Source organism: Heliangelus exortis, chromosome 2 (genome assembly GCF_036169615.1).
Source record: "Heliangelus exortis chromosome 2, bHelExo1.hap1, whole genome shotgun sequence".
In the NCBI taxonomy this organism is placed as follows: Eukaryota; Metazoa; Chordata; class Aves; order Apodiformes; family Trochilidae; genus Heliangelus; species Heliangelus exortis.
In genome coordinates this window covers 119,597,273-119,624,313 of record NC_092423.1, presented here as the reverse complement: position 1 = coordinate 119,624,313, position 27,041 = coordinate 119,597,273, and the positions used below count along the sequence as shown (strand labels likewise).

The window sequence follows — 27,041 nt, the reverse complement described above, 5'->3', positions numbered from 1 at the left end:
CCTCTTCCCTTCTCTTTTCCCTTCCGTCTTCCCTTCCTCTTTCCCCCTTTCCTTTTCCTCTCCCTTCCCCTTTCCCTTCCCTCTTCTCTCTTCCTTTTTCTCTTCCTTTTTCCCTTCCCTTTTCCCTTCCTTCTTCCCTTTCCCTTCTCTCTTCTCTCTTCCCTTTTCTCTTCCCTCTTCCTCTCCCTCTTCCCCTCCCTTTTCCCTTCTCTTCCCCTCCCTTTTCCCTTCTTTTCCCTTCCCTTTTCCCTCCCCTTCCCCTCCCCCTCGCCCCACCCCGGGGCGCCGCCGCTCCCTCTCCGCGCGTGCGCAGCCTCCCGGCCGGCGCCGCCGTCACGTGACCGGGGGGTGGGCGGATAGGGAGGGGGCGGGCGCGCGGCGCTGCTGCGTCTGTGTGGGCCCCGTCCGGCGGCGCAGCGGGGAGGGGGAGGATCCATCATGGCGTCTATGCAGGTGAGGAGCCTGCGGCGGAGCCGGGGCGGCGCGGGGGCGGGGGGCCGAGCGGCGGCAGTGGTGCTGGTGGTGGACCGGAACCGGGAGGGGTTGTTACCCCCGGGCGTGTGTGTGTGTGGCGGTGCGCTCTGGAGAGCGGTGGGGGTGAAGCGGCTGTTGGGTCAGCGGTGGAGGGGATCGGTTGCGCGGCGGTTGATTGGGGGGGGGGGGAGAGAGAGGCCGGGGAGGGACCAGGGGGAGGCTGGGGAGGGGCCGTCTGGCGCCGGGATGGAGCTGAGACCCACAGGGGCAAGTTGTGAGGGGCGAGGTCGAGTACCGGCTGCGGCTGGGAGGAGGAGGAGGGAGCCGGCCGTGAGGGCGGGCGGGGCAGGATGGCGGGCGGGGAAGGAGGCCCCGGGCTCCCGGGGCCGGGGAGGGGGGCGAGTGGCCTCGGTGGGAGCTTGGATACCTGTGCACCCTTTCCTGGGGAGGGAGACGAGGGGTGGGTTAAGGGATCCCTCTCCCCCTCAGCAGGGTTTTAGGGGGCCAGAGCTTCGTTCGCCGCTGTGAGGGGTGGTGGGCTCGTCCCCCTCCCCTGACCGTGTGGCCGAAGCGTAGCGGGGGCGTCCCGGGGACACCTCCACTCCCTGCGACCCCCCCCCTCCGGTAACCCCATGAGGATGGTGTCGAAGGCTGTGACCATCACCTCCATCTTCCCTGGCTTTTCGGGTGTTACGGCAGTGTAATTCTCAGGCATAGAAGGGCTGGGACAGACAAGTTGTCCCAAGCCATGTGTCCGTGGGGTCCTCTTATCTCCTTAAAATGCGGTTGTCCTGTGGTGTCAACCCTATGGACAGATAACCTCTGGTTTTACTCGGTTGGAAGGGGTTACTGTAGGTACAGTAGCATGAAACATCCTGCTGCTTGGCAGGTATTTCCAGCTGAATTATTTATTCATACCTTCACCAAAGGAGTTCTTAAATAGTAGCTGCAGAAATTGCTCTGGAAGAATGGATCACTTTCACTGTGTGCTGCTCTGAGTGGGTGGTGATTTACTGTGACTGGGGCAGCAGAGAGATCGATGGGTTTTGTGGCAGTGGCCCCTGTCTTTCCTTATTTCACCTGTAACGTCTTTTCTGTATTACAGCTTTCCATTTTGTTGATGTGGCACTTATGTTTTCTCTTTCGTTTCAGTCCAGTAGAACTTTTTTTTTTTTTTTCCCACTGATAGTGGGACAGCTGAGAAAAAGTGAACAAACTGAATGAAATTAGTTTAACGGTGCTCATAGTCTGGATTTAGCATAGCTAAAAAGAGCTAAAATGTCCCAAGCGCTGAACTTTATGGGGAAAAATTCCACTCATAAAGTTTGGAATCATAAAAAACCACTGTGGAGTTACCGATATGAAATGGGAGCAAGAACTTGAACATCCTGTACAAAATGTTCTTCATTTAGCAGGAGTTTAGACAGATAAGCTGATCTGTCTTCATTTTAGCACCTCTATCTGATAAATGCATTTTTGTAATGCTGCTTTTTAAACTTGCACAAGCATAACTTCAAACTAAAGGCAAGAATTTATTAATTAGTATCTTAAATGAAACTGTGAAAACTATAGGGAAATGACACTTGTGAGGAAGGCACTCCTGTGGGACTTGGTAAACCTGTAGTGTGTTGTGTTCTCTGGTTTAAATGACCTTCTACAGCTTGCTTTACCCTCACTCCTGTTGCTCCCTCTGTAAAGGTGAAGTAATGATTACAAAGTAAATGAGGTTGTATAGGATACATGAATGGAAAATGTTGCCTAAAAATAAGTTAAGTATGACAGCTATGGTAAGTCTAATGCTGTAATTGCTTTCATTTTAGGAATAACAACTCTAAGATTACTTTTTTTTTTTCTTCTTTTAATGGTGTTCAGTTGTCTTTTGCTGAGAGATTCAAGGAAATTTATTGAGTTTTGATGTCTGTATGTTCCCAGTTGTATAATGTTCTCATGACTTTTTCTTGAGTTTAGTAAATGACTGATTTGGTAATGTAGTAAGGAAATTAGAAGATGAATTGTCTGGGAATTTAAAAAAAATAAACAGGAAGCACACACACACACAAATTGGTAAGCAAACTGTAAAATTACTAAGTTTCTCAACAGTGTACACCTTCCCAGGTAGGAAAGATGTCAGGGCTTTGAATTCTTTTCATTAAATAACATTTGACTCTTCAATGGAAAAATGTTTTACAAAAGAAGCTGCTGTATATAATGTGATTTTTTTGTTCAGAATAATGTAATTTATTACTATTAGTGCTAACATTTAGTATGTAAGTTGCCAAGCATAAACATTATGTCCTTTTTCTGGTTATGTACAGTGTTTTAAAATACCCAGTGTTTAACTGAAATGCTTGTGCAACTCACTATTGTAAAGAATAGGTATTCCAGTTGATTTTACATATTTTCTGCTCAGGATTTGATGATGTCTTGTCACTGTGAGCTCTAACTATACCAATAGTCTTGTCACCATACCATTATTGTGGTGGTATATGTAGTTCTGGTAAGAATGATACACTGGTAAATTAAGTAAGTTTTAGTCACCTCTTAAATGGCTGTAATTCTACGCAGCAATGAGTGATGCCTTAGATTAATTAAATCTTATTTTTACACATTACTGAAATTTCTCTGAAATGTCTTTTTAAAGTCTAACTTTAAAAGCTAGAGTTATTTCATCAGCCTGTTCTAAGTCAGCCTGCAAGTAAAGTTTTGAAACTGTAACAAATTGTCCCTTTTTGATGATAGTAATGAACATCAGCCTGAATAGCTGCTGCCATAACTTGAAAAACTGAGGAGTTTGAGCCTTTATGTATATAATCTAAATTTACTATTTTGTTTGTCTCTGTGGACATTCTTAAATTCTAGCTTTCTGTAATACTTCATCTAGAAAAATAAAGCCAATGATGACAAGATCCTGAGTTTTGTTTTCTAACCATTGTTGTCCAAAATCCTGATGGATTTGGCACTGCTAGATTTTCTTAAACCTGTTCTGCAACCCTTTAAGGAAAATTTTTTTTTTTCTTGAGAAACCCAAGCAAGGAAAAAACCCAAATAAACCTTGAAGGCAAAGTTGCCTTCTAGGGAATTATTTTAAGATCCTTCCCAGAAAAAGGCCAAACTTGTGCAACTTTTTAATGAAAAAAAAACCCCAACAGAAAACCCCCAGACATAATCTGACAAGTTGTAAGTAGTGTAAAGCAAGTGAATAGAATAGGTTTGCTTTAGAAAATTTGTTACAGCGTTTTGGTAATTTTAAGACTTAAGGCTATAGAAAATATAAAATATGGTAAATACTGAAGAAGTGATATGCAACAAACAGTTCTCGGAACAGTTTTAGGTTTGCATTTTATCACAAAAATTACCTCCTGTCTTTCCTTCAAAGTTAGGCAGATGAGATTGGTACTTGTAGATATGTGATTGGATACTGAGCTAAAGTAATTAATGACACATAGCTTTAGTAAAGAGTGTAGAATGTTAGCCTTGACCATGGCTCTGTATTATCATGATTACTTTTTTTTGCCCTTGAGCACTGCCTGTTGGTGAACTGCCATCAAGATACATGCATACATCAAATAAAAAGCACTGCTGGAAAGGTCTTGTTTCAGCAATAGAATTTTTTCCACTGTGTGTCTAAACAGTCACCTAAAATAAATTTTTAACTGAAAAATGCAAGTACTGTAATTGTGACCAGAATGAGTGGAGACTAAAAACTATTTCTTCTGTCCACTAAGAGATTGTTAGTCCTTTATGTAACCTTCAGTTACATATATATGTATAACCTTCAGTTATCAGTCTGTACTGATGTGTGTTATATTAGTTTTGGCATGTAGCCATGCTACAGTAAAATAAGACAAATGCAAAATTTATAGTTTTTTTACCAAGATGAGTGGTTTAATCTTGGGTGGTTTTTTTGTTTATTTAATAAACTTCTGAAACTGAGTTGAATATCAAGTGGAGTTTAAAATTAATAGTCTTTAAGTCAGTAAAGATAAATAAAAGATAAAAAGATAAAGATAAATAAAAGTTATGGCTTTAGACTCTAAAGAGTCACACTTGCTTTTTTTTTTTTTTTTTTTTTTTTTTGTATCTGTGTAAATAGAATTTTGAGAAACATTTTGCTGTGACTGCACAACTTTTGAGCTACAATGTAAGAATTTACTTCTGAAAAACGTAGACAAGTTTACTGAAACCAGTGTCCCTGGGCATTACCAGTGGATCTTTTTTCCAAGTAGAGCACCTGTATAGCTGAAATATAGAAACTGATAAATGCTTTCAAGCAGTCACACTGAATGTTTATCTTATGGGTATGTGTATGGTTTTAATCAGGAAAATAGGAGCAAAGAGGTACTTTTTGTAAAGAATAGGTATTCCAGTTGATTTTACATATTTTCTTCTCAGGATTTTTTGATGTCTTGTACTTGATTTTAGGCCTAGCTATTCAATCTCTGAGAAGGGGAAAGGGGAAAACAATATATCTGCAAAACCCAGGGAATGTTGTCTTGCTAAGCTGCTCCCTTGGAAAGCTCTTGTGAGTTTGTAATTAATAAGCTAAAGCAGCTTAGCTCAAACAATGTGCAAAACTTGGTATTTAGGCACTTTCTTTAATTGTTTGCTTAAATACTACTGAGCTAAGACTTCCAGACTAAAGGATCTTTATAATGTATGAGTGTAGTCTGTACTGGTGAATACTCCTGGAGATTATGTGATTAAATTACCCCTGTTAATAGGAAAGAGAAAAGGCACGACTTCCATTGAGCTTAGCCATAGTTATTGTTGTGTTCAACAAATGCAGGTATGTTTGATATAATGATCATGTCTCTTATGTAGCCTTGGTTTATAGCCAAGCCACTAGCTTTCATGGAGCTTACAGGCTAAAGTTTCCACTGGGGAAGAGGATGATAAATATAATTTACTTGGAGCCAAAAGTTTTGTTCATCTTGCATGGTTTTGAAGGAGTGAAGGACTGTAGCAGAGCTGGGGATTAGATTTTTGCCTTTTGAAAGCAAGACAATATTGCTATTCATTTAAGCCTGTTACAACTTCATTTATTAAAATAAAAATAAGTAAGTTAAATGTTTTAGAATAAAAAGAGACAATAAGCAAGCTTTAGTGATAGGATGAAGGTCAGGTAATTTGCCTTCTGCCTGGTAGAATGATTCTGGAATCTGTGGTGGCCTTTGTGTTTTTTTTTCTTTGGTTTTATTTTTTTCTCCGAGGTGACCTTAATCATTGGAATGAAAAACGGGTATCAATCTGGGGTGGCAGGGAAAGAAAAGAGGAAACCTCATTTGCCTCCTTGGGAGCAGTATTAGCCTGTTAGAAAAGAAAGGATAGAAGTTAATAGTGGTAGAAGAAGAATTTGAAATACCTGATTTCTGATGAAAAATTTCTGATGAAAGAATTTCTTCTGATGAAATTCTCTGGTTGAGAATGCTAGTGATTCATCCTTTCATACACATTATTAAAAATGATTCTGTTTCTCCCTGGGTGATTACAAATACAAAGTTGTTTATATTTTTTATTGAACTTAATTAAAAATACTGCTTGATCAGTCCTGAGAAAAAAGTTGGTTATGCATATCAATAAATGTTGATAATAATTTACTAGAGTATAGCAAGTACTGTCGCTAGAAGTTTGCTGGAATAAAATACTTCATAGATTTTGATGCTACTTGTTCACATAGATTTCTTCTTGGTCAGAAATAGTTGGCCAGTAATGAGAAGGGACGAGGAAGCTGAATGGACTGGGATTGCCTAAACTAGAAATTCCATCCCGATAATATTTAGGGACGCAGATTTGATGATTTGTTTTAAGCTTTGTTACAGTTTGCAGCTTCCAACATTTTGCCCCTTTTCTTTTCAAAAGACTGTTGGTCAGAATAAAGATCTTTGTTATCAACTTTCAGAATGGTTTTTGTAAGTATGAGGAATTCCCTGGTAGACATGTGGTTGTCCTTACTGTGCCAGCCAGTGCTATTATGTTAATTCTTTAACTGAAGCAGTTCAAATAATGTCAGACTCTTGTTGCTAAAAGATAAAATTATTTGTGCTTGACTTTTTAGGATCATGTGAGGCTTGTGCTGAGCATTGCTAGATTTTAAAGACTTCATTTATAAAGCAGATGACTAGCTGTCAGTTTAAATTTTTTCTTCATTAGTGGATTTCACTTAATTTGCTTTAAAATGACAGGCCCGTAGTAAAAAATTCGATTATCTAGCAAAAAGCTTTTCAAGCTGTGGAGTACAGAATGGTGCTTGTGTTTACCTTTAGTTATATGGTTTATATATATGGTTTATCTTTAATTATGCTGCAGTTCTGATTTCAGATTCATCTTGTGTCTTAAAGGTGAATTTATGTCAAGTATATTAATCTCTTTAGAAGCGGACTGTGCTGCTTTGACCTCATTCCTATCAAATATTTTAGAATATATAGGAGCATATGAGGATAGTATTCTGGTATCAAACTGAAAAATAAATGAGCCTTCCTTCCACCTTCCCAGTCCATAACTTTTAATGAAATGTTTAATAGTCAGAAGACCAAAAGATTAGTCGTCAAAACTTATTTGTAAGTAACTCATTGAAAGATTCAAGTATTACTTTTTCATTCCTTTAAAAAGAGAGGAATGTACAAAATGTCTGACATGCAGGACTCAAAGTATGGATTGGCCTGGGAAAACAACATTAGAACTGGGTTGACAGATGTTAACATGTTTTATTAGAAATTAGAAGGAGGAGACTAAGCTCCTTCTGTATTCTCAGTACAGATTGAAAACCTGATATTCAGCCAAAAATAGATAAAGCTAAAAAAAATTCTTGAAATTTAAATCCCAGTATTTTCTCTGAACAGATTATTTTGTGAAGCTGTTTTGTTATGTGTCCTACTGAAGCTTTAATTGGGCACATCCACTCAATTATCTTTCTTTCTCCCCCTGGGCGTTGATTAAATCTTACCTTAAGAACACTGATGAGGAAAAATTCACCCAGGGTTGGGATAATCAAGTATCTTGATGGCTTGTGAGTTTGGGAGTCTGGGCCAAATGATTTTGACATTCTGCTGGGGCTTTTGTGAATGACCTGACTGATTAGGAAACAGATGATTTTTTTTAACTTGTAGGAACTGTCTATTTAATCTCTTCCTTAGCTTTCTTAAGTAACAAGGTCAGCTGTAGCAGGTAATTTTTTGTTAAATGTCACTGTTTTTAATCTTTACCTTGTTTATTTTCTGTTTGAGAGCTTTTTGATATTTAAAGTTCAGTTTTTAATTAGAGAACAATATACAGTCAGTTCCAGCAATACTTACACTGTTAATTTTTTTTTTCTTTCTGTAGGAGAGGTGGTTTTTGGTTTTGTTTTTTTTTTTTTTTTTGAAAAGCAGAACTATCTACTGAGTGTTTAGACATTCATATTCTGAGATACTTTTCAGTAAGAACTGTGTGAATGGAAGAACCATTTAGAACCAAAATGCTAAAAATAGAGTAGCTGCTGGCTTTACTCTCTCAGGCTAGTAGGTTTTACTAGCAGACTAGTAATAAGTTTTTCTTATGGAACAACATGGTGGTGATGTAACAGGACTGGTGCAGCCTGTTAGCAACAACAACCTGTTACCAACAACTGTTCTGGTACAAGGTTGCTGTTTGCCTCCATTCAGTGGGGAAAGGTGTGGAAAAAATCAGTCTCCTGCATGCAAAAACCTCTTCAGAACAGAAAGTATGTGGGTTTTTTTGGTGTTACATTTTGTAACTTGAGTGGGGGAGGAGGTGACAGCCTGCAGCTAGTAAGGGAAATGTGAATTCTTTGCCAGGACTTCATCATGGGACTGACAGTACTTTTGTGTTAACTGAGTTTACTGTGAACATTTCAGTGGTTGGGTGTGGAAGAGAATCATCAGGAGATACTGAAGAAATATTTTTAGGTCTCCCTAGGGTGCAGCAGCTTTGCCAGCATAAAACAAGAGCCCTGTGGGATTAATTTTTAACTTTTAGCTATTTACGAGTTAAGTTTTCTTCCTCTTTGATCTCCAAACCAGATTAAGATTTCAGTTTACAGCGTCTAGGAAGGCTTGGCCTTGGAAGGCTTCTCCTTTCTTACATCATCACAATAAAGGGAGTGTGAGTGCATAGAAACAGAAGGTTTCTAACAAAATTCAGGTGCAGCTGTTATGGACACGTATGCTTCCTAGTCTATGAGGTTGCTGTTCCATTTTTCAGTTTTTTCATATCCTCATGGTACTCCCTAACTAAGCATGCCTAGTAGAGTCTCTGCCACTGCAAGTGAAAAGGCCACCACATTCCAGCTTTATCACCCATCACTGCTTGTGTTAGTGGTAAAAGTGATGGAACGTTTCCTCTGCAAGAAATAAATGGCAGCTGCTTTCCCATTTCCACTTTTTGTTCTACTGGTAAGGTTGTGCTGTAGTGGTAGAGAAAAATTGCTTTCCCCCAGCTGGCTTTTATCATACTCTTAGCACTGACCTTAATATATCCTGTCTTGTACTGAATCTCCTTTTGGTCTAATCAGCTCAGCTTTTCTTTCCCTCCTTTTCTTTCTCTTAAAAAAAAGGGAAGTATCTAAAATAAACTATGAAAGTCGATATTAAGGATTGTACATAGGTAAAGCACTAGGTCATAATTTGGTTTACTCATTTAATGTTATCTATTTAAGACATTGCATATCTCATGCAGTGTTCTTGAAACACCAGAAAGTGGAATATATCACAAATGCAGATATAAGGTAGTTGAATGTATGCATTGATCTTTCCTCAACTTTATTTTCATTGTATCATTTACCTTTATAAAGATTGTCTTTTCAGCTCTAGGAAGATAGATACAAAGCCAAGAGTATAGGCACACAATCGAACTTGATTGGATTATGGTGTTAATATTTTACTGCTCATCAGCAGAGCCCCTGTGTGACAGTAGATTTGGGTTTTGTCCATTCCAATTTTGAAGTATGATACATTGACTGAAACTAGATTAATTGGTTATCTTAATTGCTCTCAGCTACGTGCACTTAATTGGTACTTGGTAGTGTACCCTATAACTAAGAGTGCCTTACTTTTTCACTGCACATGTTTTTGTTTGCATGTAGCTTTGTTAAACTTTAACTCTCTAGGCTCCAGTTTTCCTAGGGAGGGGCAAAGCTGTTGTAAAAGTTCTGAGAATGGGCTTAGAACTGGAAACAGACACCCAATAGTGTGATCCTCCATTTTAAAAGCACTGAGAAATGTGTTTTTCACATGCCTACAAAAGCTACATAAGTTTTCTTTGTGGGGGAGGAAAATAATTTTGACTGTGTTGTTGATCTGTGGGGAACTGTAGTAAAATCTGTCTACCTGTCTGTCCATGGATGATCTTGTTTGTGGTAGAATCAGAAAAAAAAAGATCCCTGGTTTGGGGAAATGTGATGATGATTTTGTCATACATGCTTAATCATAAAATCATAGAGGTTGGAAAAGACCTCTGAGATCATAAAGTTCAGCTGTCACCCCATCACCACTGTGCCAATTAAACCATGTTCTGAAGTGCTACATCCATGCATTTTTTGAACACCTCCAGGGATGGTGACACCACCATTTCCTTGGCAGCCTGTTCCAATGCCTGAGCAGTCTTTCAGTAAAGGAATAGAGTTTGTTGCCTTTTAAGGTAGCTGACAGGAACACAGAGACCAGTGAAATAATTATGTATCTGTTAATAAGTGTTTATGTGATATATTACATTTAGCTTAATGGTGCACAGTAACCAAACCAACTGTTTCTAGGAGATGCATTCTGAAATGTAAAATTCAGGTTGCCTCTTCCTGTCCTAAACTGCTACCCTCTCCCCCTTTTCGCCCATTGCATCTTTTTTATATGCTTCTGTCCTGCCTTCTGCTTTGTTATTCACCAGGAAATCAACACAACTAAGAATTTAGTTGTGGCATTTGAGATGTTACCACACCCGTTTTAGAGGCAGCCAACTCAGATGTGTAGCAGTCTGGAGAAAGAAGAGTGTGTATTTTTGCTTAGCAGCGATGCTAGAGAGATTGCCTTCAGAGATCTATTTAACTTGAACCACGACAGACAGGGAGTGCCACCTATCAGAATCAAAATTATTCAGGTGGTTGTGAGCTGTCTGAGGAGCCAGCAGGAATGGACTCCACTGACATCCAGTTAATTTTGTGTTCTTTGCTCCGTATGCTTTGAAAAGTCTTATGAGCTTGACACATGAGAAAATCTGTGGAGGATAACTGAAGGGGTTGCACAAATCCTATTTGACAGAATTAGCAACAGAACACAAGCCATTGCTATGTCAGTCATGTCTCAACTACTTGAATAAACTTTCTTTTGGAACTGACGTTTCACTCAGCATTAAGCTGTGTTCTTTGATTTCATCCTTGAATTATCCTTGCCTGTAGAGGTAGGCAAATGAAGCACTCTTGTTTCAAAGATTTTCAGCTTTTTGAAAATGGTGTAAACTACTGGTTATATCACTACTCTGCCATTTGCAGTTGATTATTTCTTTAGGTGAAAGACTCTGGTGTTGCCCATTTCTGTGCTTTTGATCTTCCTACACTGCTGTCCTGACTTACCTCTACATAGTGATTGCTTTTACCAATTTCATACTTTTTAGTTTTGGTTTACTTGGAAGTGGTTTTAAAATAATATTGGAGCATAAAATCCTCTCTGAAAACTAAGGACAAGATCAAATTAAGATGGCTTGTTAATCTTTCAGTTTTCCCCCTTTATGTAAATAACTCTATGATTGTTTTTCGTGTTTTCTTTTGCAGCCTTGTAAATAGAAAGTGGACAAGCAGGAAGGGAGCTTCTCTCTGAAATCTTATGATGGATTAGCAGAAACATGAGAGAGATGGTCTTGTGATATCAAAAGAACAGTACAGCAAGCACAGCTCCCAAGAGCATATCAAAGTATAGAGAACATCCGTTTGGAGGCTGCTGGGAGAGCAGCTTCACTAGCTTGTATTTTGATATAAAGGAGTTGATTGAGAGGCTAAATGGAACTTGACTAACTAATTTTAAAAAATTGTATTCTTGCCTCATGGTAAGAAAAAAACCCAAGAGTAATGATGGTATTGGCTTTAAATATGCATTGACTTTAAATATGTCTTAACATAGCCAGAGATCTGTAAATAAAAAAGTACTTGTGATTATTAAGAGTGGTGAAAGGCTACAAGTTCCTGGAAGAAAACTATTTGCAGGTAATTCACAATGGCAAGCTCCGTCTGTAGGAAAAGTCATTATGGTCATATGAGGAGCTCTTTAGTGGTTTGAAGGTTGAAAAGACTTTGTACGAAGTAGAAGAATGAAAAGAAATATGCTGCTGGAGCTCAGTATGAAAGCAAGAAGCATATAAGGGTTTTAAATTAGTAGATTTGAAAAGCATCAAGGAAGGTTTTTTAAAATCACTAGAAAGATGAATAAAAAGGGATGTATATATATAGAAAAGGGAAACAAAGAATAGATGACACAAATACTTAACAGTGAAGCAGCAGTAAATCACACCAAACAAAAAGGACAGATTCAGTATCTTTTAGGTGCTGGATATTTTGTCAGTCTCTAGGTTCTAACTGTGTAGATTGGTTTGGGGCTTTTTAAAGTGCTTAAACAACTGATTGAGTTCTTTGACAGTTATTTTGACTGAGTATCCAGATGATAAATACTGTTTTTATTCTTCTTCTGTTGTTTGAAAGGGTAGCTTCTGGAAGTTGTTGGGCTGAATAGTAGTCTCTGATAACTATAGGATATAATAGAAAATTATTTTGTGAGTATGTAGGTAAAAAGTAGCCAAAATGGATTTCAAAAGAATCAGATTGAACTAGCATGATTTCCACCTCTTACTGAGCAAAGGCTGTTTGGAAGGAGGAACAGTAGTTATATTCTGATGGTAAAAATATTTATGGCCGGTCTAGTGTGATATGTGAATAAGCACACACAAAAAACGTGGTATAAATAAATGTAGATTCTTCTTTTTCATTATGATTAACTAATTACTCTTGTTTCATTCAGCTACATGTCTGGTTTATTTAGGGTGTTTGAATTCTGTCAAGCTGAGTGGACTTACCAAAGGATTTTTTGAGGGCAATATGTGTTGGCTTTCATGCTTTCTGAAAGTGGCTTGGATGATTAGGATGACTTGGATAATCATAGAATCATACATTTTTTTAGGGTTGAAAGGGACTTTTAAGATCATCTAGTTCCAAACCCTCTGCCATGGGCTGGGACACCTCCCACTAGATCAGGTTGCTCAGAGCCCCATCCAGCCTGGCCTTAAAAACTTCCAGGGATGGGGCTTCCACCACCTCTCTGGGCAACCTGTTCCAGTATTTCACCACCTTCGTGGTGAAGAACTTCTTCCTGATATGTAGTCTAAATTTCCCTCCTCTAGTTTGAATCCATTCCCCCATATCCCATCACTACCTGACATCCTAAAAAATCCCTCACCAGCTTTCTTGTAGACCCCCTTGAGATACTGGAAGGCTACGATAAGGTCTCTTCTCCAGACTGAATAACCCCAACGATGTCAGTCTGTCTTCATAATGTTCTTACAAAATATCTATGTGACAAGTGGACAAGGCTTAAGAACTGAAAACATAAAGTTCAGTAGAGAAAGATAAAAAGGTAGGGAGGATCAGCAAAAAGGTAGTCTAGCATATGGTTATTCATTAACTATAGCTATTAAACATTCTTCTTTATATATATAAATACAAATTTAAGAAGCTAACTGGAGGCCAGCAGAAATGAGACTTGAGGGAGTGTGGTGCATGTGTTCAAATAATTGTGTTCTATTTGAAGAGAAGTAAGTTGAAATAAGTAAAGGAATTACATTCTGTATCCATGAAGAGTGAGAGAAGTAATTTGACAATTTATTCAACTCATCTAGATCTCTTACTGTGAAGAAAATTCTTCCAATTATAAAAACAAGTGATAGGATTATGTGGAAAATCTTAGAGGCTTTTAACTACAAGGATATTTTAAGAATCTTGGATCCATCCTTGTGTTTGGAACATGGAGAGGTGACTTTCCTGAGGTGTATTCAAGTTGTAGGTTTATAAGATTCTGCAAATGAGATGGTTAAAATTGTGTGAAAGGTGTTAATCCATTACACTTTGTCCTGCTATGTATGTCGCTGCTTATTCCCAAGAATTTTGTGCCAGAAAAATAGTTTTCTGTATTCCAGGCTGTCACATACAAGGAAGACTTTTCTTCCACTAAAACCATTATTTTTCAAATGCTTAATTTAAGGAACCTGAAGTTGCAACCTGCCTTTTGTGTGGAATGTGTGTGGGCTTGGTATATCAGAGTAATATTTTTTTTATAAGCACATAACTCAATTATCATCTTGAAGCTGGCAGTGCTTGCCTCTGGATTTGTGCAGGGTGTTGCAGTACTCTTTATGCTTAGTGTTACTCTGAGAAAATTAGTGTACTCTTTGGTCAGGTAGTACAAATATTGTTAAATACCAAAGAGGAATTAAATTCAAGATGTTATATTTAAACTTGTGATGTTTTCTGAGTTACTCTGCTATCCAGAATCTCACTTCCGTTATAATACTTGGAATCTGGTCTTCAGAGACTTCATTTAAGGGAGAGATTTATTAATTTCCAACTAGGATTGGCCCCTGATAATCCAGTTTTGTGTATTAATGAGACACAACCTAAGACAACTTATTTTAAGTTGTGATATGGGGGAGAGGAAGAAAAAAAAAGGGTTCTTTGCACAGTATCTCTCAGATCAGATTTTCTGAATATCCCTAACTGCATATTCATCCGTGTGTGTATCAGTTTAAGGAAAGTGATTCTTCTCACCTCTCTTGACACTTGAGCACTGTCTTAAGGGAACCCCAGTACAAGGGAGACATTGATTTACTGGAGTGAGTCCAACAGATGGCCACCAAGATGGTTTGGGGCCAAACTACGTGACACAGGAGAGTCTGACTGGATTTATTCAGCCTTAAGAAACCTACTGGGAGGATCCTAGGGAAAACAGCCACAGTGGGAAGACAAGTTGGCCAGAAAGATGAATTGGAACATGAGCTATTCCAATAAGATACAAAAGAAATTTTACATTGTGAGGAAAGTCAAACACTGGGGTACACAGACCAGAGAGGTGGATTAAAAGACAATTTTCTACATCTTAGCCCCTCTGTTAAAATGATTTTTCAATATTTGAATGAATTCTGGTTAGTAGGCCATGATGCTTTCTACAGTTCTGCTACAATTGCTGTAGAGTACTCTTGGGTGTCTCTTGGAAAAGGTCTGTAGGCAACTGTTCATTAATTTGTACAGACATAATTGAGTTGCTGGATGGAACAAACCAAATTGTGAAAATGCCTATTAAAAATAGCCAGCTATACTTATCAAATCAGTTATGATTAACTTGTATGGCATGGTTAATGGAATAGTAGAGAGTTGTAAAATAAATTAGTATATTTTTATTCCAGTTGGGAAAAAACCTGAGCAAGGGACTCAAATTCTCAAAAGCATCACATCTTAATATGTGTGTCAGTTGGTTCACTGGCTGGTAATTCTCTTTGTGCAAGGACTTTGCCTTGCAAAGATACGGTCCATCTTTAGACTGTAGTGGCTAGAGTAATACTTATGAAATATTTAAAAGCATTTTTTTCCCCCGGAGCTGTCTAACACTTTCAGAGTTACTGTCATTTATGAGGGCTGGAGAAATCTAGAACTTTAATATGAAATGGTATTTTTGTTCTTTAAAGGAAGTTATCCAAGCTAGTCAGTAGAGCTGGAGAGAATAAAACCAGTAGGATAGGGGTAGTGGTCTTAAGCTAAAAGAAGATAGATTTAGACTGGGTAGAAGGAAGAAATATTTTACAATACTTGGATAAGTATAGGGTTAGAGCAGTTACAGTAAGGCTGAAGGAAATAACACCATTGTTCTGTTTGGAACATTGCTCTGAATAAAGCACAAGTCTGTGGTTTTCTTGACCTCTGCATTTACCTTTTCAGTGTGGAGCTGTGACTAGGAACTTACCATTAATCAGAATTAAACTGGCATTGCCTATGCATGATAGATAATCATAGTAAGGTTTTCTTTGTGAATTCCCTTATTTCAGTGATAAATTTCTTTGCAAAAGCCTATTTTCTTTTCATTACAACATCAGCAGTGTTACAGGCTTGCTTTTCTGGAGAACTTGTGTTACTGAGTTTTTTTGGCTTAATAAGCAGGTAGCATACCCATTTTCTACAGAATTGGCTCTTTTCAGCTTTATATGGAAAAGACATGAATGTTGCTTTTTTTTTAAATTGCTATCCTCACCCGGAGTTGCAGATAGAGGTCAGGCTGAACTTACCTTGGCACTTGTTTGAAGTGACTAACTTGGAAATAATGATTTCTTTCTTGTCTTTATAAATACAGTTTTGTTTACTTTGTTACTTTTGATCCAAAGTATCTCCTGTTATTTCTCTGGGGTAAATTTTTTGGATTTTAACATACGTTATATTGAGGGCGATGAGAAGCCGTGTCTTGTCTCTGTGTATACTTTGTAATGGACAGACCTCCATGGCAAGGTCAGTGGACATTTTAGATCAGAGGAACAAAGAACTTCCCTGGTTCTCTGCTGCTCAAGTACACATCCTAAATTAATTTTTTCTCCTTGGGCTACTGGCTGGTTTCTTTGTTTGTTTGTTTTTAGAAAGAACTGTAAATATTATATGTGAGAACAGAAAAGCTGCAAAGCAGTCCAAGACAATATTTTTGCACCGATGACACTGATGAGATGACTAAAAGAATGACTGAGAGTGTAGTAGACTGAAAGGATGCTTCCTAGAGAAAAGAGCCAAGGTCCAAATGTGTTGCAAATGTAGATGCTGTTGAATTTTACCAAAAAATTAGGTTTAAGGAGTATAATTTTTTTTTTTGCCTGTGACTTCTCATTTTAATTTCTAGGAGATAAGTCTTCCCTCTTTCTCATCTTTCAGATTCACTGTGTATTTAAATTTTTTAATAAAACTCCTTTTACCTTTCAATAATTGATGAAATGTACATGTTTATTGTTGTATAGAATATATAAAATGTTAATTAAAGTTCATTTTCTTTATAGAAACGATTACAAAAAGAACTATTGGCATTGCAAAATGATCCACCTCCAGGAATGACTCTAAATGAAAAGAGTGTACAAAATTCAATTACACAGTAAGTAAATGTACCGTTTTATTTTTGCTGTCAAGCTGAAAAATATAAGTAATGAAAAATCCTCTGCATGCCACTTCCACCATTTATTCCAAGGAGCATCCTGAAGTCTTGTTTTAATTCTAGGGACTTAAACATTGTTCTGTTTAATGAGTGTCTCGCAGTAACATGCTGGATGCTCTCAGGAACTGGATAGTGAATTAATTAAATTTTTATTGGGCATTTAACTGTCTAACAATGTCAGCTGGTAAGAGCTTCTCCGTATCTTAAAGTAAAACAATTTAACAGTCTCTCAGAGCTACTCACTTCTGAAATCCCTTTAAATTTATTGAAATAATGGAGTATCTGTCTTAGAGCTTTTGCATTATTTGTGTTGAGTATATTTTGTAGCTGTTAATTTCCATTACCTTCTTTCTGCAATGGAAAGTGGAGGAAGCATCTTAAAGGAAAAGGTTATTGAAGTATTAAGAACTGCTGGTAATGAGCAAAATGGAAAGAGAAACATAGTTGAATATTCTGTGTTCTGTCCATTGGAACAGACAGATGTTTTTCCTTATATTTAAGGAAATAATTTCCTGTTTCTTTAATTGACTGAAACTGAGAAGATTTAGACTGCATTGGCATTTCTGTTAGAAAATTTTCTTCATTTAATTTTGGAGAAATGTTAAAAAAATCTTAAATTCTTAAAAAATTCTTCAATTAAAACATTTATGAAAGCATGAATTTCAGGCTGCATGTTCTGAATTCTGTTGTTGGTTGATGGTCCTCAGTGCAAACATAGAGCTACCTTCTGATGTTGCTTCATATCTGCATTTTTGGTGGTGGAGCTCAGACCAAATTACATGAGGCTTTTCTGAGCCTTGGGTATACTGAGTTAAAAACTGTTCTCTCTTTTTAAATGATTCTAGGTCTTGTGATACTTCATGCAGATGAATTTGACTAAACCACACAGACATATCACTTTTCAGAATTTGGTACAAGTAATAAACTGCTGTACAACTGTTGAATTACAGCTTATGTTTCTTGCTTTTCTTTGTTTTTTCTTTGGGAATCAAATACCTAAATTTTCTGAGGGAAGGACTCAAACTTACATTTCAAGTATTTTTCAATAAACAAAAAACAGCTATTAAGTGAAAGATTACAGCAGATGAAGAGGTGGAAAAGGAAATAAGTCTGATGGTTTTGTTTTCTGTTTGTGGATTTCCATTTTTCTAGGATGTCTCTGTTCCCAGAATAATGCATTTTTTCCCTGTGATGTAAAAATACTTATACTTTTCAATACTGTATAAATAAAAACTTGTTTACTGTCATGCTAGATTTTGGAATTGTCACTGTTTAAGAAACTTATGTCACAGGAATATTTTCTTTTTGAAGTTTTTTGATGCAAACTAACATTTTCTGAGTTAACATTTTGAACTGGTACGATAAAGATCATGCTGATAGCAGTACCAGCATGGTTTTGAAAGATGTTGAATAAAATAATTGGATCCCGTAGTGTAAATGGGTCATTTGAAATGCTCAGTCATCAATTTTAAATACAAAAGGATTAGAAATTTGAGATGCCTGAAACATACAGGAAAGATGGGTTTTAGTGATTCTTTGGCCATGAAAGGAACGATGTCCAGGCAGAGTTGTCTTCTACTTAATAGATTGAAACTAGTTTATAAACTTCAAATTGGTGTTGTGTTTTTTTTTTTATAAACTTCAAAGGTTCTGAATCACAAGGACTAATAAATCTGAAGAGTGTTGGTGCAGTATGTGTTTAAATGTAAAGGCAAAAAGCATAAGAAGAAAGGTGGTCTGAAATGCAGGTAGATTAAATTGAAAGATATGTCACAAAATTAAAATATGGATCACTAATACAGCCACCATCATGCTACTGTTGAAGATGCATTCCTCCTGAAGAGTGTGACAGCTAGGAGTTTTGTAGGGAAGCAATTTTTTTCCAGAAATAAAAAAAACAAAACGAGAGAGTATTAGAGGGGAAGATAAAAAGTGTGCATGGCTTAAATACGTGGATAGAATGTATATGACAGGAGGATGGAGAGGTTTGGAATAGGGTCATCAGACTGCCAGCTGTACAAGATGTTGATATTTCTGTACATGTTCCTGTTTGAAAAACCTCACTTCAATCTAATATAAATCTTATCTGAGCTTTCTGTACTTGCTTGCTGAATATTTATTATATTGCTCAAATCTGTAGAATTCAGTCAAGGGTGAAAGAGAAAAATGGGGAAGTGATGCTGCAAAGTATGGTATTAAGTGATCAATAACAGAATTCCAGAAGTTTGGTAGCAGGGCCTGGCTCTATATGTTGAGCAACATGCAAAGCATCTATTTTTGACTGGATTAAGAAAACCCCAACAGCCCAACCCAAACCCACCATCAACAAAAAACCTACACCCAACATGCCCACATCCTTCAACTCTACCTGTCAGTTACTTCCATTCTGTTATGGCACAAGGAGCAGAAACAGAGGAGGAAGAATACTGTGAAGTATTGAGGTGTTGCTTTTATTACCGAGTTGCAAAGCATTATTTTGTTCTGGTTTTAATTGTCTGTGACCTTTTCCTCTTATATACTAAATTTTTTTGTTTTGTTTCTGCTACCTGCCAGGTTATATGCCATTTATTTTCTGAGTTATTCACAGGTGTAAGTGCATTGAAGGGAGCATTGCCCTTCCCCTTTGGATACAGACTTTATCTTAAACTTTATTGATTAATCCCATAGCAGGAAAGTAAGACATGAAAGGGAATGGGTGTTAGTTTGTTTCCCTTCTCTTTTTATGTTTGTTGTAACAGGTTTCTTGTTTCAGCTTTCTTGTCTTACAGAGCTGATAGTTCTGTCTTGAGTTCAAGCCATAATCACTTGTATAATTTGTAGCACTATATCAATGCCTGTATGTAAAATACCAAGCTTGTTTTTTTTCAAATGTGGGCTTGGTGTGTTACTGAGTTTGGGGATAGCTATGATACTAATGGAGAGTGTAGAAGATTTATCTGTGATTGATAATAGATTTAATTACTCCTGTGCAGGAGTAAAATTACAGTTTGTCACTCCACAATACTAACAACTTTTTCCCCATTCCTTAGATGGATTGTAGACATGGAAGGTGCTCCAGGAACACTATATGAAGGGGAAAAATTTCAGCTTCTATTTAAGTTCAGTAGTCGGTATCCTTTTGATTCGCCTCAGGTAACTGCTTTCTTGCTACTTGCATAATGCTACCTTTAGTTTATAGGTGCATGACACATACTGAATATTAGTATCATCCACATATCCTAATGTGAGGTTTAGTTAATTTCCATTAAACACGTGGTCCAGATGCTCTTTCTTTTAAAAATGACTGCAATGAGGTACAGTGCTGTGACTGTTTACTTGGTTTCATAGAAGACAAAAGAGCAGTATAAACTGGAGGCTTCTTTGAGGTTGTTACTCATATCATTTGAAAGAGCAACACAGGGTTAAGTAGGAAAGTCCTTTTTACTGAAGTGTAGGAGTAGAAGAAACAACAAACTGTTTTGTCCCCTCTCTTTTTGACTGACACTTTATTTTGTGGTTTGTTTTTAAGCATATTGAGTCTTCTCTGCTGCCTAATACAGTTAGGGAAATGCTGTCCTTGTGGTAGGGATTCTCACAGATGCATGATATTTTTTTTGAGAGGTCTGCAAACCTAGTGATAACTAAAGTGTCATAAAGACCTGAAGGGGCAGCAGTGCTACTAGGCTACAAAATGAGCTCTGTATGTCCATCCCTCCGTTACCTGAGGGCAATGTTGAAAAAACGTGGCTACTAAGAGTAGTTTTTGGCTACCAACCCCAACCTTCTGAAAAAGGAAGAAGAAAAGCAAGAGTACCTAAGTTTCTGTCCCATCTCTTTCAGCTCAAAGTTCCAGGAGTGGTCTCTGGCACTTTTCTAATTGGTGTTGAAACCAAAGCATGGGGCTATGAGAGACACTTAAACCATAAACCTTACATATTTTTAGGTACTATAATAAAAACTGGAATGCTGAGTTTTCAGTCTTTGGTTTTAAGGAACAAACTGGCCACATCTACTTCTGCACCCTAAGAGATTTGCAGTGAACTCATAGGAGAGTAACCCCTTTTCATTTGGTTCCAAGCAGGTGCTGTTTGTACTCATTACCCAACTTGTGTGTGTAGCTTTGTGCAATATATGGTAAATCAGAAAATTATATATATATATATATATATATATATATATACACACACACACATATATATACACACACAGTGATTTTTAGCACAGGAAACAATTAAGAATTTAACTTCTGGATACTTGATTATAGGTGGCTAGAATTTCTGTTATGAAAATGCTGTGCAGTAAGTGCATTCTGTATTACAAACCTCTGAATCAATTTTCTCTCCTGCAAATCCTCTTTCTGTGAATTGGCAGATTACACTTCTGCTTAATCACGTGGCTGTTTTCTACCCCTTACTATAGGGGGCAGGCTTTTACTTACCCCATATGCCTAGTTCTGGTGTTCCTATAAAAAGAAGACATTAGTTAGAAGTGAAATACATTACTGGATTATGAAGTTATGCTCTTCAGTGCTTATGAAATATCAGCTTAATGACCTGTGAAATATGGTTATGCATCCAGTATTTCTGCTGCCATGGCACATAGGTTTAGCTCTCTAATTTCGGTTTCTTTTATGATAGAGGTGTTGCTTCTTTCTTGCAGTCAGTGATAAGGGTGGGTTTGTTGTGTACATTGTTTGATGTATATGTGTACACATAAATCTGTATAGCTTTGGGAACACTTAAGAAGCTTCTGGGTATTATGGTTATGAGTGGTAGAGATTTATTATGTCATTGCGTAAAAGATGACAGTGGTTATTGTGGATAAGGAGCTCAGGAGGATAATGATGCTATAAAGGTTTCACTTTTACTCTGCTTCCGCTGGTCCTGAGCCAACTTTGTTTGACAAAAAACTTGATGTAAGATCAATAGTTGTCAAAATTGCTGTTCTAACTTTTTGACTGTGATACTCTCTCTTAATAGAGCGGAGTTAAGGTTTTAAATGCTGCTCTTCCATATCCACCCATATCAAATATAAACAAATTTAATTTGAAATAATGGTATAAAAGTATTTCCTATATGGAAGTAACATACACGAGTTGTACAAGTTCTTTATTTTATAGTTATAGGATCAATACATTTTACTTTTTATGCTGGAACTTGGATTAGTTGTCCAGAACTTAATTTCTCTTGTGTCCAGGGTTATAGAAGTACTCATTTGTGAAACCTGTTGTGTTTCCTGGTGTCTAATGTTGTGGCTTATGAAATTGAAATCCAATGTTTTGGCTTGGCAACTGAATTCTAGGACATGTAAGACTGAGGCTGCAAGAAAGAAAATGTTCAGTTTGAGATCTCTAGTTTTACCTTTGCATTTTTTGATACTGTATAACTATTCATAGAAGAAAAGCCTACATTTAACCACTTATTTAACTTCACCTTCACCTAGCTATTAGGGCTTTCATTGTTTTATTTTACATTTCAATTAATAGCTTCCAAAAATTAATTAAACTAACATGGTAAAGTGTAATATTTGGTGTAAGTGAAAATGGTAGAACCACTTCTTATTATTCTCTTCCCAAAAGCATTAGTCTTACTAAAACATGGGCAATAAAATTACAAATGTTTTTTTTTCCTTTTTTTTTTTTTTTTTTTTTTTTCTCCAGGTCATGTTTACTGGAGACAATATTCCTGTTCATCCTCACGTTTATAGCAATGGTCATATCTGTTTATCCATTCTAACGGAAGACTGGTCTCCAGCTCTCTCAGTGCAATCTGTTTGTCTTAGCATTATTAGCATGCTTTCCAGCTGCAAAGAAAAGGTATGGGTTTTTTTAGCACTGTTGGAGTAGAATACATCAAAGTTAAAAGTTTTCTGCTTTGCAAAGTGAGATTGTAATTTCTCAGATTATTAAATAAGTATAACTTCATCTGCATATTCTACTACTGCAGAAGTGCTAACCTAGAACAGCAAAATAAAATGTGGTTACAAGTACTTTGTAAATGTTTTAATAGTTACCTGCTCATATATCATTACTGGAAAAGAGGTATGAATGGAACCCTTCTAGTTGTACTAACTGAAGTTCAGTTATGTTTTAGGACAATTCTTTATAAAAGATTCTCTTTCTAAAGGCAGTGCAGAGTGACTATTGAAATGTCTTTAGATGTTTGTAAGGGTTGGTAGCTGCACTATTTCAGTGATCTTTATAATTTTCTTTTCAGGAAAGTAAATGGTTCAGTGGTGCTAAGCTGCCTTTTTGATCATAAATGAGTACTGACACTGATAGCTTAGACCTTCATTGTAAAGAGAATCCCTTTGACTTTTGACTTTTGCAGTGGAGTATCTGTGGAAGCTGGATGTTGTCAGAGCTTGTGTATCTGTGCTATATAAACAGGCCTATTTATGTCACATCCTAGGCAGTCCTAATTATGTGTATGTGGTAGAAAAACACTCCAAAAATGGCTTTGTAATGTGTCCTATTACTTTGGCTTATCATAATAATGACACTTATGAAGAAAGCTAAAGAACATGAAGTATTGATCAGATACAGATGTTTAAATTCTTTTTTTTCTGCCCTCTGCAAACTGAAACTTATGGATGTGAACTGTATCTAATACATCAGTGAGATTCCAAACTGCAAAGGAATTTTTTCTTTATAACAACAGCTGTTCCTTTCTCTGGGTTGTTTTTATTTATTTCACTCCTTCACTATCTCTAGAGTATTTGGTACTTTTCATTATTTATTTACTTGAAAAATCTCCAGTAAGAATTGTTACCTGGATCCTTAAGAGATTTTTCTTGGTGAAGATCCAGCCCTGCCTTTTACCTCATTTTCAGTGCATTCACATGTTGGCCTTTCATAAGCTTGTTAAATAGCTCATGTATTACAATATGAGGATTGTTTGATTATTTGTAGGTCTTTTTTTCTGTTGCAGAGGCGACCTCCAGATAACTCATTTTATGTAAGAACGTGTAACAAGAATCCAAAGAAAACAAAGTGGTGGTATCATGGTAAGTATTTAACTGAGATCAGGAATTTTGAAGCTTTTTTTTCAGGTTGAAGGTGATAAAAACATAGGAAGGTCAGATAAATGATTCAGAGCCTTCAACTCTCCTAGAAGTTAAAAAAAAAAGTTATTAAAATGCTGTTTCTAAGATAATGTGCTGTGATTTTATTTGTTTGGGTTTTTTTTTTAATCAATTTTAATTTCTGCTGAAAATTTAAGAAGAAAACATGCACAGTTGTATATGTTTTGAATTTCAGGATTGAATATGAAGCTCTTGTAAACTTAGTCCATGACAAGTCTAAAGTTTGGGGCTAGGGAAGGTCTGTAATGAAACTAGGTTTTGCTCTCAACTCAGGATTTTTTGTTGTTGAGAATGTTCTTAGAGCTTTTACAGTGATTTAAAAAATCCTATATGTAGAAGTATAATTTATATACCTTTTATATGCCTATAAAGTTGTAAACAGCTATGTTTTTTCATAGGTTTCTGCTGTTAATCACAATTTCCAATGTGGGACAGCTGGTTGAATTAAAAGCTCTTAAGAACAAATAATAATATAGTAGTAATATTGTACATGTACTTGATAAAAAAACCAACAACATAGTAAAATTGCTACATATAGTACTACAGTGTTTGTAGTGCTAGTGTTGTGTTGTTTTGTGGCTTCTTTTTCTTTTTTTTTCTTTTGTGCTGATTTTATTCAGTGTGGATTTTTTTCCTCTGTCTCAACATTTGTCATCCTCTTCCCAGAGCTGGGTTTGGCTGTATGAGCTTTTCTTATTCACTCTGTTGGTGAGGAAAGACCGAAGGAGGGGGGGGTATAGATGGGCTTTTCATCTGCTTTTCTGCTCTCTGTCTAATACTTTGCTTTCTCTAGGAAAACACTATACAAATGGTGATTATTGGAAGCCCATGTGTTTTGGGAAGGGATGTTAGAGCAAGTAATACTGTAGGTTAGGGTGGTGCAGGAGGAATTGATCCCAACACTGTGTTTCACTGCAGGCTCCATCATTAAACAACCTCTGCTTTTCACTAACTCCCCACCTCGAGTCATGTTCTGTCTCCTGTGTGAAGTGAGACCAGGTATTTTGAGACAGTGGGAGTTAATGACTGGGGAGGTAAATGCCAAAGCATTCACCCTTAGATTCTTCAAAGCCTGTGAATACCTTAGCAATAAAACTTGGGAGTTTCATAACACTTTGAGACCCGTGGGGTTTTGATACATGGTAATGTAACAGGATGAAGCTTTGCTTCTCATATCATACTCTAATCATCTAAGAAACTCAGCACTGCTTATCATGTGGTTGTACATTATGTTGTTAAAAATTGACTTCAAGTATAATAATACCATTTCCTGCAAGGCTGGGTTTTTCATCTTCACCAGATTAGCAAAGTCACTTTGACATTTTCAGTAGTCACTTTGTTTTCACACTCTTGTAATGTGTTTGCTGCTTCTCCATTTCTAATTTTTCTTTATTGGCAGTTTTTACAGAGTTTTTATTAAACATTTTTATTTTCACTTGCTAGTTATTTTCAGAGAGAAAAAAGTGAGATTTAATTTATTAGCTTGTGATTAAAATATGTTCTGTCTACTTTGAATTTGTATTTGTCTCGGTTTGATTCAGTAGTGAAGTCTATCAAGAATAGTCTGCAGATGCTACTTTATTTTTTTTAACTCATAAAATTCGAGTTAAGCAAAACACCAGAGGAGTATGAAAAGAAATGTGGGTTATCTGACTGCAAGTTGCTGTGATGGCTCAAAACCATCAAGATGCTTACAGTCCACTGACCAAGCATTTAATTACTTCAGAGTAACTACACAGTGGCTGTTTTCTGGAAGCCAGAGAACCCTCCCCCCCCTCAAATTCAGAGAAACCTAGAAGCCAACTTGAGGCAAGAGAAAGCAAGTCAGTTCATTTAAATAACTCGTACTGGTTTGCTTCATTTTATTTTTGTTTGTTAAACTTCTTTTTAAAATACTGTTTACAAAGGAGGTCTTAATTAAACATTAATTGGGCTTTCCCTCTTCACCATTGAATTCTTACATTACAAAAACAAAACACACCCAGTAGCTATTGGACAAAAACTTCTCTAAATGTTAGAGGGCTTTTCCTTCAGATTTTGCCTGTCACTTGTTCCTTCTCTTTTCTTTGGACATATGACAAGACTGCCAAGGCATGATCTTTAAATTTTCAGTGTTTTCTTAATGGATTTGAAGAAATAGTGGGTTACACTAAAGTGGGAGGTGTAGCCAGCCCACCAATTTTAACCGCCTCTCTTTGGAAGAGAACTGACTTCAACCCCTATGTAGACCTGAAAAGAGCCCTTGAAAAAGGTTATTCTGTCATCTTTATTTTCTGCTTCAACTAAAGTGTCATGTATCAAATCTTGTGGTTGAACCACTTTGGGCTGGGTAAATTAGGAGAGAAAAACCGATCCCAACCAAGAAAGAAAAGCAGCTGCCCCAGGGTAACCACTAGGTGAAATAAATGCCAGTGCTAAGAACAGAACACATGGAGGGAGATGCAAAGAGGTTCTGCACCTTCTTTTTGACAGCTGGCCATTGGACTGGCTTAGCTCTTAAGTGAAATTGAATCCCTGTGTTATAAAGAGAAAGGAAGGAGTCTGTCGTCATTTTAAACATATGCCTTTGAAGGAAATTTTTTTTCCCGTAGGTACATGAAATTTATTTAGCTGGGAGCAAGTAGTGCATGATTGTGAGCTGATGTAAAGCAAACTGATACGAACACAGAGGGATAAAGGGGCATTTTGAGATATATTTTGACATGTAAATGTGTGGGTCTGTCCACTTACTTTATTACAGAGTTTTTGATCTCTCTTTTTATCCCTGCCCCAGAAAAGCAACTTATTCCATAAGCATAGTTAGGAGCCTTGTTTGCTACAGACTGATATCCTCACAAGCCCTGGTTCAAAACCCCAGATCTTTGGTAGCTAAAAATATTTTTTTCTGCCTTTCCCAATGTCTGCTACAACTGTACATGGAATTCCATGTTGAATTTCAGTCTTCCAGATACAGTTTTCTTGGACATCCAGGATGAAATTGATTTCACAAAGCTGTTACCTGGTTTTAGTGTTGTCGGAAGATAGATTTCTGTGTGGGAAAAAAAAAGGGGCAATGATGTTTGGTTTGAACCAGCAATTCCTTACTGCTTTGGGGCTTGAGGGTTTTTGAATTAGTGGTATTGTGGTATTTAGCCTAAACTTTTAGTACATGGTTCTATCTTTCTTGCATCCTTGTCCAATATTTTCAGAATCTTATCTTTCTTTTTTTTTTTTTTTTTTTTTTTTGTTCTTTGCTCCCCTATCAAAATGAAGAGCTTTTCAAACCTGTAATAATGTTGATGATATAATGTTTTCCAGTGAGAA

The 27,041-nt window shown here is 37.1% G+C and overlaps 1 protein-coding gene across 5 annotated transcripts in view; it reads left to right on the top strand.

Moving 5' to 3' along the window:
• The first annotated feature begins 360 nt into the window (after positions 1-360).
• The window catches only part of UBE2W (ubiquitin conjugating enzyme E2 W), a 62,778-nt gene continuing 36,097 nt past the window's right edge, over positions 361-27,041 (top strand). For 2 of the 5 annotated variants that reach the window (XR_011724577.1, XM_071737789.1), the window contains exons 1-5: positions 361-453; positions 16,525-16,616; positions 19,706-19,808; positions 22,315-22,470; positions 23,585-23,660. Coding sequence is in view for 3 of the 5 variants with exons in the window: in XM_071737789.1 (XP_071593890.1) it covers positions 439-453; positions 16,525-16,616; positions 19,706-19,808; positions 22,315-22,470; positions 23,585-23,660 (442 nt within the window). In the remaining 2 variants the exon portion in view is untranslated. Of the gene's footprint in view, positions 454-705; positions 742-16,524; positions 16,617-19,705; positions 19,809-22,314; positions 22,471-23,584; positions 23,661-24,136; positions 24,279-27,041 lie in introns of those variants that run through there. The other 3 variants (XR_011724576.1, XM_071737787.1, XM_071737788.1) reach the window with 2 other exon arrangements.